The 19,718-nt window shown below is 35.0% G+C and overlaps 1 protein-coding gene across 8 annotated transcripts in view; it reads left to right on the forward strand.

Moving 5' to 3' along the window:
* LOC148955263 (CUGBP Elav-like family member 1) overlaps nucleotides 1–19,718 on the forward strand; it is a 291,118-nt gene that overhangs the window by 57,781 nt on the left and 213,619 nt on the right. For all 8 annotated transcript variants that reach the window (XR_016142940.1, XR_016142941.1, XR_016142939.1 and 5 more), the window contains exon 2: nucleotides 12,450–12,580. Coding sequence is in view for 5 of the 8 variants with exons in the window: in XM_089101246.1 (XP_088957372.1) it covers nucleotides 12,498–12,580 (83 nt within the window). In the remaining 3 variants the exon portion in view is untranslated. The remainder of the gene's footprint in view (nucleotides 1–12,449; nucleotides 12,581–19,718) is intronic.

Consider the following 19,718-nt stretch of genomic DNA (forward strand, 5'->3'; position numbering starts at 1 on the left):
AATTTCTTTTGTTGAAATGCAAGAGTTGGAATATTTCAGTAGTGTTTGGTTGTGGTTTACCTTGTCAAAGTTACATTTTATTGATTTTTCAAAGTTCATTTTGAATTTTTTTCGTTGAAATGCAAGAGTTGGAATATTTCAGAGGTGTTTGGTTGTGGTTTACCTTGTCACAGTTAAATTTTCTTGATTTTTCAAAGTTCACTTTTTATATCTTTAGTTGAAATGCAAGAGCTGGAATATTTCAGTAGTGTTTGCTTGTGGTTTACCTTGTCACAGTTACATTTTCTTGATTTTTTAAAGTTCATTTTAATTTATTTCGTTTAAATGCAAGAGTTGGAATATTTCAGTAGTGTCTGGTTTTTGTTTACCATGTCACAGTTACAGTTTCTTGATTTTTTCAAAGTTAATTTTTAATTTCTTTCGTTGAAATGCAAGAGTTGGAATATTTTAGTAGTGTTTGGTTGTGGTTTACCTTGTCACAGTTACATTTTCTTGATTGGTCAAAGGTCGTTTATAATTTCTGTCGTTGAAATTCAATAGTTGGATTATGTCAGTAGTGTTTGCCTGGTGTGAATATTGTCACAAACCTATTTCCGTAATTGGTCGAAGGTAATTTTTAATTTCTTTCGTTTTTTTTAACTAGATGTACTCTTTAAAAATTGTTTGGTTGCGGTTTAAATTGTAACAGTTAAATATTCTTGATTTTTACAATCTAATTTTGAATTTATTTAGTTGAAAAGCAAGAGTTGCAATATTTCAGTAGTGTTTGCTTATGGTTTACCTTGTCACAGTTACATTTTCTTGATTTTTTAAAGTTCATTTGAATTTCTTTCGTTGAAATGAAAGAGTTGGAATATTTCAGTAGTGTTTGGTTGTGGTTTAACTTGTCACAGTTGCATTTTCTTGATTTTTCAAAGTTTATTTTGAATTTCTTACGTTGAAATGCAAGATTTGGAATATTTCAGTAGTGTTTGATTGTGGTTTACCTTGTCACAGTTACATTTTCTTGATTTTTCAAATTTCATTTTGAATTTCTTTCATTGAAATGCAAGAGTTGGAATATTTCACTAGTGTTTGGTTGTGGTTTACCTTGTCACAGTTACATTTTCTTGATTTTTCAAAGTTCATTTTGAATTTATTTCTTTGAAAAGCAAGAGTTGGAATATTTCAGTAGTGTTTGCGTAGGGTTTACCTTGTCACAGTTACATTTTCTTGATTTTTCAAAGCTCATTTGAATTTCTTTCGTTGAAAAGCAAGAGATGGAATATTTCAGTAGTGTTTGGTTATGGTTTACCTTGTCACAGTTACATTTTCTCGATTTTTCAAATTCATTTTGAATTTCTATCGTTGAAATGCAAGAGTTGGAATATTTCAGTAGTGTTTGGTTGTCGTTTAACATGTCACAGTTACATTTTCTTGATTTTTCAAACTTCATTTTTAATTTCTTTCGTTGAAATGCAAAAGTTGGAATATTTCAGTAGTGTTTGGTTGTGGTTTACCTTGTCACAGTTACATTTTCTTGATTTTTCAAAGTTCATTTTGAATTTCTTTCGTTGAAATGCAAGAGTTGGAATATTTCAGTAGTGTATGGTTGTGGTTTACCTTGTCACATGTACACACATGTATACACATGTACACACATGTGCATATCATGAGTGCTCATGATAAGTTAACCTAACCTTTTCCGGTGAGTATGGTTAGGTTAGACTAGATTAAGTTAGGTTAGTTTAGACTAGGTTAGGTTAGCCTACGTACGCTTCACTTAGGTTAGCTTAGGTTAGGTGAGAGATATGCGAAAAGTTAGGTGTATGATTAGGTTAGGTTAGGTTAGATTAGGTTAGGTTAAGTTAGGTTAGGTTAGCCTACGTACGCGCGCGTACGTAGGCTAACCTAGCCAATAGTTCAACTCTTACATTTCAATTCTGCATTTCAAATAGTTCAACTCTTGCATTTCAACGACAGAAATTCAAAATGAACTTTGAAAAATCAAGAAAATGTAACTGTGACAAGGTAAATCACGACCAAACACTTCTGAAATAATCCAACTCTTGCATTTCAACGAAAGAAATTCAAAATGAACTTTGAAAAATCAATAGAATGTAACTGTGACAAGGTAAACCATAACCAGACACTTCTGAAATAATCCAACTCTTGCATTTCAACGAAAGAAATTCAAAATGAACTTTGAAAAAATCAATAAAATTTAACTGTGAAAATGTAAACCACAAAAATACAATAATTACATTTTCAATCTAGTGATTTTAAATTAAATAATTTATAATTTAAATTTTAAAAATCATGTAAATGTAACTGTGACAATGTAAACCAAGACCAAACACTACTGAAATATTCCAAATCTTGCATTTCAACGACAAAAATTCAAAATGAACATTGAAAAATCTAGAAAATGTAACTTTGACAAGTTAAACCACAACCAAACACTACTGAGATATTCCAACTCTTGCATTTCAACGAAAGAAATTAAAAATGAACTTTGAAAAATCATGAAAATATAAGTGTGACAAGTTAAACCACAACCAAACTCTACTGATATATTCCAACTCTTGCATTTCAACTAAAGAAATTCAAAATTAACTTTGAAAAATCAATAATATTTATCTTTGACAAGTTAAACCACGACAAAACACTACTGAAATATTCCAACTCTTGCATTTCAATGAAATAAATTCAAAATGAACTTTGGAAAATCGTGAAAATGTAACTGTGACAAGGTATACCAAAACCATACACTACTGAAATATTCCAACTCTTGAATTTCAACTAAAGAAATTCAAAATGAACTTTGAAAAATCATGAAAACGTAACTGTGACAAGGTAAACCACAACCAAACAGTACTGAAATATTCCAACTCTTGCATTTCAATGAAAGAAATTCAAAATGAACTTTGAAAAATCAAGAAAATGTAACTGTGACAAAGGTAAACCACAACCAAACACTACTGAAATATTCCAACTCTTGCATTTCAATGTAAGAAATTCAAAATGAACTTTGGAAAATCAGGAAAATGTAACTTTGACAAGGTAAACCATAAACATACACTACTGTAATATTCCAACTCTTTCATTACAACGAAAGAAATTCAAAATGAACATTGAAGAATCAAGAAAATGTAACTGTGACAAGGTAAACCATAATCAGACACTACTGAAATATTCCAACTCTTGCATTTCAATGAAAGAAATTCAAAATGAACTTTAAAAAATCACGAAAATGTAACTTTTACTAGGGAAACCATACCAAAACACTTCTGAAATATTCCAACTCTTGCATTTCAACGAAAGAAATTCAAAATAAACTTTGAAAAATCAAGAAAATGTAACTGTGACAAGGTAAACCACAACCAAACACTACTGAAATATTCCAACTCTTGCATTTCAACGAAAGAAATTCAAAATGAACATTGAAGAATCAAGAAAATGTAACTGTGACAAGGTATACCATAACCATACACTACTGAAATATTCCAACTCTTGCATTTCAACGAAAGAAATTCAAAATGAACTTTGAAAAATCATGAAAATGTAACTTTGACAAGGTAAACCCCAACCAAACACTAGTGAAATATTTCAACTCTTGCATTTCAATGAAAGAAATTCAAAATGAACTTTGAAAAATCAAGAAAATGTAACTGTGACAAGGTAAACCACAATCAAACACTACTGAAATATTCCAACTCTTACATTTCAAAGAAATAAATTCAAATTAAATATTCAAAAATCAAGAAAATGCAACTGTTAAAAGGTAAACCATAACAAAAAACTAGTGAAATATTCCAACTCTTGCATTTCAACGAAAGAAATTCAAATGAACTTTAAAAAATCACGAAAATGTAACTTTGACAAGGTAAACAATAACTAAACACAACGGAAATATTCCAACTCATGCATTTCAATGAAAGAAATTCTAAATGAGCTTTGAAAAATCAAGAAAATGTAACTGTGACAAGGTAAACCACAACCAAACACTACTGAAATAGTCCAACTCTTGCATTTCAACGAAAGAAATTCAAAATGAACTTTGAAAAATCAAAAAAATGTAACTGTGACAAGGTAAACCACGACTAAACACTACTGAAATATTCCAACTCTTGCATTTCAACGAAATAAATTCAAAATTAAATTTGAAAAATAAAGAAACTTTAAATGTGAAAGTGTAAACAACAATAAAACACTACTGAAAAATTCCAACTCTTGCATTTCAACGAAAGAAATTCAAAATGGACTTTGAAAAATCAAGAAAATGTAACTGTGACAAGGTAAACAACACCCAAACACTACTGAAATATTCCAACTCTTGCATTTCAACGAAATAAATTCAAAATGAACTTTGAAAAATCAAGAAAATGTAACTGTGACAAGGTAAACCATAACCAGACACTACTGAAATATTCCAACTCTTGCATTTCAACGAAAGAAATTAAAATGAACTTTGAAAAATCAAGAAACTGTACCTGTGACTATGTAAACCATGAGCAGTCACTTCTGAAATAGTCCAAATCTTTCTTTTCAACTAAAGAAATACAAAATTAATTTTCAAAAATAAAGAAAAAGTAACTTTGACAAGGTAAACCGCAACCAAACACAACTGAAATATACCAACTCTTGCATTTCAACGAAACAAATTCAAAATTAACTTTGAAAAATCAAGAAAATGTAACTTTGACAAGGTAAACCACAACCAAACACTACTGAAATATTCCAACTCTTGCATTTCTACGAAAGAAATTCAAAATGAACTTTGAAAAATCAAGAAAATGTAGCTTTTACAAGTTAAACCACAACACCCCTCTAATTAAATCTTCCTACTAGTTAAAAAAAAATACATAAATTCAAATGAGAATTGAAAAATAAATAATATTTAACTCTTAAAATGTAAACCACGACCAAACGCTCCTGAAATATTAGAACTCTAGCTTTTCAATGATAGGACTACACAAACACCTTTGACAAATCAAGAAAATGTAACTTTGACAAGGTGAACCACAACCAAACACTGCTGAAATATTTCAACTCTTACATTTCAAAGAAAGAAATTCAAAATGAACTTTGAAAAATCAAGAAAATGTATCTATGACAAGGTAAACCACAACCAAACACTACTGAAATATTCCAACTCTTGCATTTCAACGAATGAAATTCAAAAAGAACTTTGAAGAATCAAGAAAATGTAACTGTGACAAGGTAAACCACAACCAAACACTACTGAAATATTCCAACTCTTGCATTTCAACGAAAGAAATTCAAAATGAACTTTGAAAAATCATGAAAATGTAACTGTGACAAGGTAAACCACAGCCAAACACTACTGAAATATTCCAACTCTTGCATTTCAACGAAAGAAATTCAAAATGAACTTTGAAAAATCAAGAAAATGTAACTGTGACAAGGTAAACCACAACCAAACACTACTGAAATATTCCAACTCTTGCATTTCAATGAAAGAAATTCAAAATGAACTTTGAAAAATCAAGAAAATGTAACTGTGACAAGGTAAACTACAACCATACACTACTGAAATATTCCAACTCGTGCATTTCAAATAAATAAATTCAAAATAAACTTTGAAAAATCAGGGAAATTTAACTGTGACATGGTAAACAACAACCATACACTCGTGAAATATTCCAACTCTGACACTTCAACTAAATAAAATCAAAATTATCTTTGAAGAATCAATAAAATGTAAATATGACAAGGTAAAGCACAACCAAACACTACTGAAATATTCCAACTCTTGCATTTCAACGAAAGCAATTCAAAATGAACTTTGAAAAATCATGAAAATGTAATTGTGATAAGGTAAACCACAGCCAAACACTACTGAAATATTCCAACTCTTGCATTTCAACGAAAGCAATTCAAAATGAACTTTGAAAAATCAAGAGAGTGTAAGTGTGACATGGTAAACCACAACAAAACACTAATGAAATATTCAAACACTTGCATTTCAATGAAAGAAATAAAAAATTAACTATGAAAAAAAACGAAAATGTAAATGTGACAAGGTAAACAACAACCATACACTACTGAAATATTCCAACTCTGGCATTTCACAGAAAGAAATTCAAAATGAACTTTGAAAAATTAAGGGAATGTAACTGTGACAAGGTAAACCACAACCAAACACTATTGAAATATTTCAACTCTTGCATTTCAACGAAAGAAATTCAAAATGAACTTTGAAAAATTAAGGGAATGTAACTGTGACAAGGTAAACCACAACCAAAAACTACTGAAATATTCCAACTCTTGCATTTCAACGAAAGAAATTCAAAATGAACTTTGAAAAATTAAGGGAATGTAACTGTGACAGGGTAAACTACAATAACACACTACTGAAATATTCCAACTCTTGCATTTCAACGAAAGAAATTCAAAATGAACTTTGAAAAATCAAGAAAATGTAACTGTGACAAGGTAAACCATGACCAAACACTACTTAAATATTCCAACTCTTGCATTTCTATGAAAGAAATTCAAAATGATCTTTGAAAAATCAAGAGGATGTAACTGTGACAAGGTAAACCACAACCAAACACTGCTGAAATATTCCAACTCTTGCATTTCAAGGAAAGAAATTCAAATGAACTTTGAAAAATCAAGAAAATGTAATTGTGACAAGGTAAACCACAACCAAACACTAGTGAAATATTCCAACTCTTGCATTTCAACGAATGAAATTCAAAATGAACATTGAAAAATTAAGGGATTGTAACTGTGACATGGTAAACTACAATAACACACTACTGAAATATTCCAACTCTTGAATTTCAACGAAAGAAATTCAAAATGAACTTTGAAAAATCAAGAAAATGTAACTGCGACAAGGTAAACCACGACCAAACACTACTGAAATAATCCAACTCTTGCATTTCAATGAAAGAAATTCAAAATGAACTTTGAAAAATCAAGAAAATGTAACTGTGACAAGGTAAACCTCAACCAACCACTACTGAAATATTCCAACTCTTGCATTTCAACGAAAGAAATTCAAAATGAACTTTGAAAAATTAAGGGGATGTAACTGTGACATGGTAAACCACAACCAAACACTAGTGAAATAATCCAACTCTTGCATTTCAACGAAAGAAATTCAAAATGAACTTTGAAAAATTAAGGGAATTTAACTGTGACATGGTAAACTACAACATCACACTACTGAAATATTACAACTCTTGCATTTCAACGAAAGAAATTCAAAATGAACTTTGAAAAATCAAGAAAATGTAACTGTGACAAGGTAAACCACAACCAAACACTACTGAAATATTCCAACTCTTGCATTTCAATGAAAGAAATTCAAAATGAACTTTGAAAAAATCAGACCTTTGGAGGGGGAGGGGCCGGGGGAGGGGGTCGTTCTGTGTCTCAATGCACAAAAAAAGTATAAAAAATGGGGTGGGAATGGGAGGGGGAGGGGAGGGGAGGAGGAGGTGGGAGGAGGAGGAGGAGGAGGAGGAGGAGGAGGAGGAGGAGGAGGGAGGAGGTGGGAGGAGGAGGAGGAGGAGGAGGAGGAGGGGGAGAAGGGAGGAGGAGGAGAAGGTGGGAGGAAGAGGAGGAGGGAGGAGGGGGAGGGGGCCGGGGGAGGGCCTTTGGGGCACAGGGAGGGCCTTTGGGGCACAGGGAGGGCCTTTGGGTGCCTGGGGGACATTTGGGGACCGGTGGATGGCCTTTGGGACCCCGTTGGTCCTTTGGGAGCTCGATGGGCCTTTGGGGGGCCCGGGGATGGCATTTGAGGGTCTGGGTGGGCCTTTGGGGCGCCGGTGGCCCTTTGGGAGCTTGGGGGGCCTTTGAGGGTCCGGGGGGCAGTTGGGGGCCTGGGGGACATTTGGGGACCGGTGGAGGGCCTTTGGGAGCTTGGGGGCCTTTGAGGACCGGGGGTTCCTTCGGGGTTGGGGTAGGAGGATTGGAACCCTTTGGGGTTGGGTTAGAGGACCTCACAACACTGTTCAAATGAAACTTGTGTATTATAACGACCACAGAGTTTCACCATTAAATTGTCTTCTAAAATCTTTCCTAAAATCTTCTTTTAAAATGTCTCTAACCGTTACGCCGAAATAGTTCCATAACCTGTCTAAAACGGTTTCGCCCAAATAATCCCTAAACGTAAATTCAGCGTGTTCCTTTATTATTGGCATCTCTGCACTAAAACATTTCAAATTAATATGAAACCTTTTCGCGCGCTAAAACAATTCATCGCTAAGATGCTTCTTGCCTAATTGTTTCCATGGCCTTTGGTTATTAATATCCTTTGGAGTTCGACCAAAAGAGTTGTTTCCGAGGCAAAGACATTAATGACTTGGATCTATTCCTGGAGAATCGTTTCTAGGCGAAAATTTTTAAAGTCTGACAGATGATGTCATTGATTGATTGATCTGTCAACAAAGGGAAATTAATTTGTTGTTTCTAAGGGGAATTATTGATTCACGATAGGTGAATTGAGGTCGACAGCACAGGTGTTCCAAGGTCGATGTTGTTGTAAGTGCACGCTCTCAGCGAATGTCAAGGTCGTTGTTGTTGTTGTGAAATTTAGGTCATTGATCCCATTACGTAATCTTTCTCCCTAGGGACTCTATGACCATATTGTTTCATAATTCCACCCAGACGTGAATCAATAATCCCCCCATCGATTATGTAAATCACTCCTCATGTCATTCGCTCGTGGCCAAACAACAACAACAACAGATCGATTGACCTTGACACACCCACATTAGACTCGATCGATAATCCTTGAATAAATTATGTCCCGTCAGCATTAAACTAAATTGTAGATGGCAGCACATGTGTTCGTTCTGTGCTGGTACCCCCTCCTCTACTGTTATTTGTTTTAATTTCTGTTCGTTTTGGGTTTCATTTATTTATAGATACTGATTTGTGGAAGTTGTATGCTTTGAAGATTATTTGATTCTATTTTTATTCATTTTTGATTTAATTGAGTTCTTTACCTTTTTTTTGAAAAACTTATTTTGTGGAAAAAGTTTCTTTTAGTTAATATCTGTTTATTTTATATTGACATAGTCTTTTTCAGGGGGAAAAATTAAGCCTCTTCTAAGGTTAAACAATCATCCCTTCCATAAGAACCTCAAATACCCCCTGGGCATAACTTACAATCCTTGCCCCTAATCTCTGGGGTTTATTTCAACCCCATTAGCATGGTTATAATATATTTAGACTATTTTGAATAAAATGGCTATCTCAAAATTTCTATTAGATGCATTTCGGGACAATACGACGTGTCTTTGTGTGTGTGAGGGGGGGGGTAGCTGCCCTCCGATCACTTTAACTCTTAAAAAGAGCACTAGAGTGTCTGATTACAAATACAATGATCCCTCTCCAAAGTTTATATGACCATGCTTTCTATGAAAACCTAATATGCCCCCAGGGCATAACTTACAGCCCTTGCCCTGAGGGCTGGAGGGATTTGATATCCTCAAAGACATAATTTCCAGATCTTTCAAATACGTTGGGAAAAATGGCTATCTAAAAATTTTGATTGGAAGTGCTTGGGGAAATGACGGGCGCAAGGGGGGGGGCATTTGCCCTCTGATCACTTTCGACTCATGAAAAAGATACTAGTCCTCTGAATTTACAATCGGTTGAGCCCTTTTTGAAGCTTCTACGACAAAATTTTCTATAAAAACCTTATATGCCCTAAGGGTATAACTTACGACCCTTGTCGTGAGGGCTATGGGGGGAGGGTTATCATCCTCAAAGACATAATTTCCGAACCTTTCAACTATGTTATACGCAATGACCATATCAAAATGTTGATCAGAAATGTTTGGGGAAATGTTGGGCGGGGGGGGGGGGGTGATTCCCCTCCGATTACTTTCGAATATTTAAAAGAGCAATAGCCCTCTTAATTTCAAATCAAACAAGCCATTTTTGAAGTTTTTACAACAACACTTTCTATAGAGACCTTATATGCCCCCAGGGCATAATTTAAAACCTTAACCTGAGGGCTGTGGAGGGATTGTCATACTCAAAATCATAATTTCAGACCCTTTAACTACGTTAAACAAAATGGCTATATCAAAATGTTGATCGGAAGTGTTTTGGGAAATGTTGGGCGTGGGGGGGGGGGGGCATTCGCCTTCCGATTGCTTTTTAATATTAATAAGGGCAAAAACCCTCCCAAATTCTATTTGAATGATTCGTTTTTGTAGTTTCTACGACAACGCTTTCTATAAAAAAAACCTTGCATGCCTCCAGGTCATAACTTACAACCTTTGCCCTTGGGGCTTTGGGGGGGGGGTTGTCATCCTCAAAGACATAATTTCCGGACCTTTCAACAACGTTGCACAAAATGGCTATCTCAAAATATAATCGAATGTGTTCGGGGAAATAGTGGGCGTGAGAGGGGGGTTGGTTGCCCTCCAATCACTTTCAGCTATTAAAAAGGGCATTTGCCCTTTCAATTTCCATTCGAATGAGCGCTTTTTGAAGATTCTACGAAAACACTTTCTATAAAAACCTTATATCCCCCCAGGGCATAACTTATAACCCTTGCCTTGAGGGTTGTCGGGGTTGTCAGCCTCAAAGATCTAATTTCCAGAGCTTTCAACTACGTTGAACAAAATGGCTATCTAAAAATTTAATTGGATGTGTTTGGGGAAATGGTAGGCGTGAGGGGGAGATTAGTTGCCCTTCAATCACTTTCGACCATTAAAAAGGGCACTATCCCTTTCAATTTCCAATCTAATCAGCCCTTTTTTAAGTTTCTACGACAACCCTTTCTATAAAAACCTTATATGCCCCCAGGGCATAAATTACAACCTGACCCTGAGGGCTGTCCAAACACATCCAATCAAATTTTTTTGATTGGATGTGTTGTGTACGACAACACTTTCTATAAACAAAAAATCGCGAAGAAAAGAAGAAAACGAGGACAATTAACAGCCAGTGAAAAAATTGAAAAATTATGCAAATATTTCGGTCAAGACCTCCGCTTGACCGTCCTCAGTGCAGAATAAAACTGATAAAAATAAAAAAACCAAACCTTAAAATAAAACCACCAAACTAAAATTGGACGACCCTTTCCTAGTAACGGTGAAAGGGTAACTGAATAGTTACTAGGAAAGGGTCGTCCAATTTTAGTTAGGTGTTTTTATTTTAAGGTTTGGTTTTTATATTTTTATCAGTTTTATTCTGCACTGAGGACCGTCAAGCGGAGGTCTTGACCGAAATATTTGCATAATTTTTCAATTTTTTCACTGGCTGTTAATTGTCCTCGTTTTCTTCTTTTCTTCGCGATTTTTTGTTTATCATGATTAGCCAGTGTGGTCTCAGAAATTATTAAACACTTTCTATAGAAATCTTATATGCCCCCAGGGCATAAAATACAACCCTTACCCTGTGGGCTGTGTGGGGGGTTGAACGAAACGGCTATCTAAAAAATTTGATTGGATGTGTTTGGGGAAATGATGGGCGCGAGAGGGAGGTTAGTTGCCCTCAAATCACTTTCGACTATTAAAGAGGGCACTAGCTCTTTAAATATCCAATCCAATGAGCCCTAGGCCCAGTGCAGTGCTTTTTTTTGCGTCCCTCGGCATTGGGCGCCCCTAGACCCTAAGGGGCCTCTGCGTAAATCCTGACGTGGTGTTATATAAGCTTTTAATAATGAAATTATCATACTGACCGATGGAACATGATTCTTGTATCTTTCTTAGATTTATTCCTGCATACAAGAACAGAAGAAGAGTTGGTCATGTTTAAGTGTTTGGATCTTTTGCCGAATTAATAATTTACCCTAGACAATTTTATTCCGTAACCTATTTCGTAATATGATTCCGGGAATCATTAATATGTGACTCCAGATGAAACTACATATTTCCTCTTTGCACACATAAAATCCCTTTGGTCAAAACATTGGATAGCAGAGCAGCACAAAAGATTTCGGAAAAGCACCATAACACCCCCTCCTTATGGCGCCAGAGATAGCCATAAACTAATATGCAAAACTTTACAGATTAGTTTTTTTTTCAAATTGGTATTTTTATGTATTATATAGCAGCTATTGATGAAAACTACGTACAAAAGATAATGCAAACCAACAGAATCAGCAAAATTGTACATAGCCTAGGACTATATCTGGCCCCATTGGGGGGAGAGGCGCTGAGACACCATTGTTACGGTAGCGACTATTATATTTGGAAACAATTTCGAATAGGGAATCGAATGGTACTTCTTTTCAGTTATTGTAATGTTTATAATAAAAGAGGTCAGGCACAAGATTACAATGTTTTTTTAATATCAAAATGAAGCAAAACAAAGATGTAGGATAATACAGATAAGAGATAATTTCTAACAAATTGAAGATTATGTTTACTCATATTTTAATGTTTCACTAAATTAATTCTTTGGAAAGACTTCGAAAAGATGTATGTGCGGTTTAAATCCGCTTTTATTAAATTCCAGTTTTATTTTAGCGCATGTAAGGTCTCAAGAACTCTCTAAAAATACCCTGTCTCACCGTTATGGCAACAGACTTACTGAATTCACTGAACGTGCTGGCAGGAAAAATTTCCCCACAAAACAAGGACATACTTGGTTTCAGCAGGTAATAAACATGTTTTTATTTTCTTTTTATGTGCATTTGGCTCGAAGATGTAGTAACAATAGCAGCAATTTATCAAAGGAGAATAAAATAAGAAGTTTATTAATTTTACGCCGGAAGTCTCAAGATTACAGAAAAGTTATTACTCTAAAACTATGCGTTGGTGTATTCACGTCGTAAAAGGTTCGAATGTGGTCAAAAATAATTAAACCAAAGAATATTATGAAATAAAAAACGCTAATAATAGAACTAAATACCAATAAAACAGGTGCCAATACCGATACCAAACAAACCAGTTGGACCAATAAGTCCCCTTTTTGCCATTTTTTGTCCCAATTTCTCCAAAAGTTCCCGGTCCCCAGGGAAAAAACCCCGAATATGCTTCCTCATAGTCATGCTTTTAAACTTTTGAGTCACTAACAATCACTACTGTCTTACACCAACAAGACATTAAACATCTATGGAATTTGAGAAATTCCTTTGTAGGCTATCAGAAACTTCTGAAATTCATTAGTTTTAACCTAGATGCGCCTTAATTCCAGGATTTTAGTTATAAAAGATTACTCTTAAGCACTCACTTTCGTGTCTATTGTGTTACTTTTAGTTTTATTTTATGTTGGTAAGCACTACAAAATGAGAAATCAGCTGATCTCAACAAAATAAGCAATAAAGGCTTATTAATAACTTAGCCTGAATTAGCTGCTATAGACTTGTATCCTTGTGTTATTCCTTAAATAATTGATTCAGTTTTTCAATAGTTTTTATTTGTTTTCTGTTCGTTTTCCAAATCATGCCGGAAAATCCGCCTCCCCTCTCCGTGAAAATTTTGCCCGGAAGTTCTTTCCCCCGCGGACCCCCCCCCCCCCCCCCGTGAAAAATTCACCTGTGCTGGAAAATTCTCTCCGGACTATTTCCTCCTCGCAGAAAATTCTCTCCGAACAATTTCCCCTGGATATTCTCTTGACTTTCTTTTGAAAATTGTTTATTTTTCATTTAATTTTTAGTCGTTTTTCAAATCATACTGGGAATTCCTAAACCCGCTCCATCTCCATGAAAAATTTTCCCCCAAAAAATCCACGCAATGGAAAGTTCAGCCTCGAAAAACTTCCGTGTATTTCCCAATAACAGATACTATATGTAAACAATGAGCAAATTGCATAGCTTACAACCCTATGGAAAACCCCCAAAGAGAATTTCCCCAAAAAATTTTCGTATGTGTATATTTCCCAATCCAAATACAATATGATAAGAATGGACAAATAGCGGAACTTACAGGAAATTTTTCTTATTATATCATCTAGACACCTTCCCTCCTCCCTGCGTTCGAACATAAAAAAAATAACTTAATGGATAAACCATACTATGGGTGCTTGTCAAACAGTTTGAGGTAACGAACTGTGTAAGTTAGGAGCGACCCGGCTCAATAGTAACCGACACTCTAAAAAACGGAATTTTGATACCAACAGATATATCAAGAGATTGGGCTTATTATGCTGATTTCAAATACATAAGTTTCATTAAGTTTAGAGCCTGAGAAAATTTGCCTGATTTTCGAAATAAGGAGGAATCACCCCCTAAAAGTCATAGAATTTTAATGAGAATCATAGCATCAGATTCAAAGTATCAGAAAACTCTACTGTAGAGGTTTCAAGCTCCTATCTGAAAAATTGTGTTTTTTTTTTTTTTTTTTTTTTTTTTTTTTTTTTTTTTTTTTGCCAGAAGAAAGATCACGGATGCGTTGTTTGTTTGTTTTTATTTCTTTTTTTTCAGGGGTGATCTTATGCCAGTGGTCCTAGAATATCCTGAGAGGGCACATTCGAACGGAAATTAAAGATTCTAGTGACCTTTTTAAGTAACCAAACAGATTGGAGGGCAACTAGCCCCCCCCCCCGCACCTTTTTCCCCAAAATCATCCAATCAAAGTTTTGAGATAGCCATTTTGTTTATCATAGTTGAAAGGCCCAATAAATATAACTTTAGATATAATATGATCCCCACCCCACAGCCCCACGGGAAAGGTCTTTAAGTTATAAAATTTGCCCATTCTTTACGCGTAGTATTTTTTGGAAAGCATGTATACATTTTAGGCTGGAGGGGGGGGGTGAATTTTCTGCTGGGAGTTCTTCCACGGTGGAATTTTCCATGGAGAGGGAAGTTTCCGGGTGTGAACTTTTCAGGAGAAATCATACACTGGGGAAATTTTCTAGAAGTCTTGCTTTCTCTTTTCCGTCTCAATTTTTGCGCGTGGAGTTGTTAAGGGTAATTGTCCTGGGTAAATTTTCACCGGGATTGAATTGTCTAGAGGATATATCCGTGGGGAGGGTATTTCTCCGTGGAGGTGGGGCCAGATTTCCTGGGATTATTTAAAAAATGATCAGAAATTAAATATAAAAAACAAGTTTTTTTTTCAACTGAAAGTAAAGAGCAACATTAAAACTTAAAACGAACAGAAATTCTTACGTATATGAAGGGGGTTGCCCCCTTCTTGACACCTCGCTCTTTACGCTAAAGTTTGAGTTATGTCTCAACTCTTTAAGAACGACTCCTGAAACACAAGTGTCGTTTAATTAGAACAATAAGAAGCTTTTTTTAAAAGTTCTAAAAAACATTAGCGGTTAGAGTGAAGTGTTGAGGAGAAGGTGACCCCCTTCATATTCGTTTAATTTCTGTTCGTTTAAGTTGTAATGTTGCTCCTTACTTTCAGTTGAAATTTTTTTTTTTCAATTTAATTTTCAAACAGTTCGTGGTAACGAAACTCTAAAAACCGGAATTTTTATACCCATAGATACATCAATAGAATCAGATTTTTATGCTGATTTCATTAAGTTTGGTTTTACCTATCCAAAGTTACGCTCCTGAGAAAATTTGCCTTATTTTCCAAAAAGGGGGGGAACACCCTCAAAAAGTCACAGAACTTTAATGAAAATCTCAACATCGGATTCAGCGTATCAGAAACCCTACTGCGGAAGTTTCAAGCTCCTATCTGCAAAAATGTGGAATTTCGGAATTTTTGTCAGAAGAAAGATCACGGATGCGTGTTTATTTGTTTTTTATTGTTTTTTTTTCCCAGGGGTGACCGTATTAATCCAGTATTACTACAAAATAACGAGAGGGTTCATCCGAACCGAAAATAAAAGTTCTAGTGCCTTTTTTAAGTGACCAAAAAATTGGACACCAGCTTGGCCCTACTCCCACGCTAATTTTTTCTCAAAGTCACCCAATCAAAATTTTGAGATGGCCCTTATGTTCAGCATAGTAAAAAATAAAATCACTTTGTCTTTGAGGATGACTTAATACCCCACAGTTCCCAGGGGAAGAGCTGGAAGCTATAGACTTTGCCCATTGTTTACATATAGTGTTGGTTAATGGGAAGTATAGACGTTTCAGAAGGGACTTTTTTCTGGTGGGGGGGGGGGTGCAGGAGGAGGGGGTTACGGGGGATGATCCTGTCATGGAGGATGTTTCCTTGGGAGAAGGTAAATTTCTATGAAGGGGGCCCCGGATTTTCCAGCATTATTAAAAGAAGACCAGAAATTAAATAAAAAAAACAATTTTTTTCAACTCAAATTAAAGAGGAGGATTGAAGCCTAAGATACACATAAACGATTAAATGTATGAGGGGGGTTCATCCCCATGTTATTGCTTTATCTTTTACGCTCAAGTTTTTTTTGTATTACTTTCAATAGATCTACGCCTTCTAATTAAAAGACTAGGGTGAGTCAGGGGTTTGAGATTCGAACAAAATTCGAACTTTAGCGTAAAGAGCAAGGTATCGACTAGGGGGCAAACTCCCTAATATACGTAATAAAACATATGAATATAGAAGTTCGTTACGTGAGTTAATTCGTAAGTTACGTCAGAACAAAATTTCGAGAAAGCCATTTAGCTAAAAAAGTAAAATTAATATGCAAATTTCGTTTTAATTATTCATGTACGGTGAGCCAAAATCAAAACTGCATTAATTCAAAAACGTTCAGAAATTAAATACAAAAAAAAAGTTTTTTTTGAACTGAAAGTAAGGAGCGACATTAAAACTTAAAACGAACAGAAATTATTCCGTATATGAAAGGGGCTTGCCCCTCTTCAATACCTCGCTCTTTACGCTAAAGTTTGAATCTGTCACGCAACTTTGTTTTTTAAACAATAAAAAACTTTAGCGTAAAGAGCAAAGTATTGAAGAGGGGACAGCCCCTTTCATATACGGAATAATTTCTGTTTGTTTTAAGTTTTAATGTCGCTCCTTACTTTCAGTTAAAAAAAACTTTGTTTTTTTATTTAATATAGTACAGACATGTGGCTGTAAGGCAGTAACAAAGATTTTGTTTTGTAATATTTTGGTGAAATGTTACGCAAGTTATTCATCGAAGGGAGATAAAGCAATTGCAAATAAGGTGGTATAATGCTAGGAATATCAGGGCTAGTTGAAACCCATTTTAGTTAGAAAATATTGCTTCTTTGGTAGTCCCTACCCAGAGGTTGACCAATATAATAAGTAAGTGAACGATGGCATACAATTGCAAGTTTTACGCTAAAAAGAGGTGTGAAGTTTACTGAAAGCTTGATCCTTTTCATATTTAGGTACTTATGCATTATAGCCACCCCACTCAAGTTCTTGATCTGAATAGAACCGGTTTCCCTCTGTATTTCAGTATTTAATCGGTAATAATCAGCTTAGCCTGAGAGAGATAAACTACACTGTAGTCTGTAGGTATATTTTAAATAAATATTTTATATATAGAGTTAGTATTTTGGTTAGGTTAGTTTAGGCTACGTTAGGTATTTAATAATCTGTTTTGGGCGACCTGATTCCCATAATTCTTTGTTGTAGTTTCCAAAATTTTGTTACTAAAGAATTATATTTTCATCATATTTAGGTACATTTCATTAGAATTAACCTAACTTCACTTTTTGAGTGGAGTGGCTATAATATGTAAGTACCCATACTTATTTACTTGTTCTTGCTGAGTAATTATAGACTGTTCAATTAAAATGAAACCAATCGTCTTTCCCAAAAGCATATACACTCATCGTTTCAGCATCTTTTTTTTTCCAATAAGGTGTAGGTTACGTTTGTCGCTTAAAAGCACTTCGTAATTTGACTCATTGTGAAACTTTTCTAAGAAGGCTAAGAGTGAGACTTTTTCCCCAAGGCTCTTATCCCGGAATAGATTCTGCTTGAAATGGAAGCTTTTTCGATAGAACGAAAGCTTTCTCACCATGTGTTGCTTAGTATTTATTTGACCACTACAGGGAGTAAATTTGAGTCTGTCTAAAAATTTGGCTTTTTAAGTGACGTACTTTCCGCTGTTTAAGCCCGAATACAACGGATACAATTATACAAATTCATCAAAATTCAACAGATCGCTGGTTGTTAGTTTTTATAAACCAGTCTTTCTGAGAAACCTTTAATCAATTGTTCTAATTTTTTTTTTTGTAAAATTTATTTATAAATGCATTTATTTAGTAGACGGGAATTTTTGCAACAAAGAGAAAGCAAAATGCAAATATACATTGAAGCCCAGCACTGCTAGTTCTGTTATGCTGGGCGGATGTGCATTGACGGTTTCATGGTGTATTTGCACAGAGTTCTATCTATGTCACGAAAAGTTCTTACGTATCAAGTCTATTTTCAGTTTACTGTTTATTAGTGACAATGTCGCAGCGCTCCGTATAGCTTTAGCTTAGTTAAAAGCGATGTATCTCCCATGAATATTTTTCGTGGGCCTCATCATCTAGAACAAATAGCCATAAGAACTTGGGAAAGAGATAATCCGATCGTAAATCAAAATTTTTAGTGCCTGTTCTAACGGTAAAATCTGGTCATGGGCGGTGGGGAGGGGTATCTGCAGCAAGAATAACTGAGCTCATATATGTTATCCGGACGTGCAGCGCAGGTTTCAAGCTCCTGTCTACAAAAATGTGGAATTTTGCATTATTTTTTTTTGCCAGAAGGAAGATCAGGGATGCGTGTTCGGTTGTTTTTGTTTCTTTTGTTTTTGTTTTCCTTGGGTTATCACAATGAATCAATGTTCCTAGAAGATTAGATGAGGGCTCATTTAAACGGAAATTAATACTTCTATTGCCCTTCTTGAGTGACCAAAAACATTGAAGGGCGACTATCCCCCTCCCACACCCCTTTTTCTCTAATGACATCCAATCAAAGTTCTGAGATAGCCTTCTTCTTCAACATAATTGAAAGGTCTGATTTAGGCTATATAACTTGCTCAATGTTTACATATAGTATTTGTTACTGGAAAATATACGGAAGTTTTTCACGGCGGAATTTTCTGTGGGGAGAATATCTCACGGGGAGAATTTTCCGTGGGAAGGAAAGTTTCCGAAAAGATATTCCAAGGGAAATTTTACAAGGTGAAGAAGGAAGGGGATTTCGCGGCATAATTTGAAAAACAGTTAGATTTCTTTAAGAAAAACTGCTCAAACACAAGGGCCGTTGAATTTGAATGGGAAGTATTTTTAAAGATCCTTATGACTTTAGCTTAAAAAGTGATGGATTGAGGGGAGAGCATCCCCCCTCATATACGGAATAATTTCTGACATTTTTAAGTTTTAATGCTGCTCCTTACCTTCAGTTGATTTCTTTTGAATCTTATTTCAGAAACAAACGGTGAAAATTGTAACTCGCTGTGGTGTTCATATTTCGCTCCTCCTTCTTCCCAGGTCAATGTAATAAAGAATAATGTTTTATACATTAACATCTTTATAACTATCAACTCTAACGGCTAAAAAAATGGCCAGAAAACATTATTTAAACTATTCCCAAGACTCACGGAGGGAGTAAATGACATGTTTTTGGTCTCTTACTCCAATGCTTGCACGAAAAGGCAAATCTATAATCTGATGGCCGGGATAAAAGATCTTTACTGTACTGAGGAAATTGCTGTTCTACTTCCGTCGATTGTAAAACATGGCAAGTCTACGTAAAACAGGGACATTGAAGTTCACATACAGTACTCACAGATGCTGACACCAGATTTTTTTTCTTTTTTTTTATTAATGCCAATTATGATACTCTTCATCTGAGATCATAGAGGAAGTCATTACCTATCTGTGAGGGGAAATGATAAACTTTAAGACTTTGCCTGAAAATTGAGAGTTGTTTGACGACAAATTTCATGCCTGC

Source organism: Artemia sp. Qi Xiang Cuo, chromosome 2 (genome assembly GCF_049724085.1).
Source record: "Artemia sp. Qi Xiang Cuo chromosome 2, ASM4972408v1, whole genome shotgun sequence".
Lineage (NCBI taxonomy): Eukaryota > Metazoa > Arthropoda > Branchiopoda > Anostraca > Artemiidae > Artemia > Artemia sp. Qi Xiang Cuo.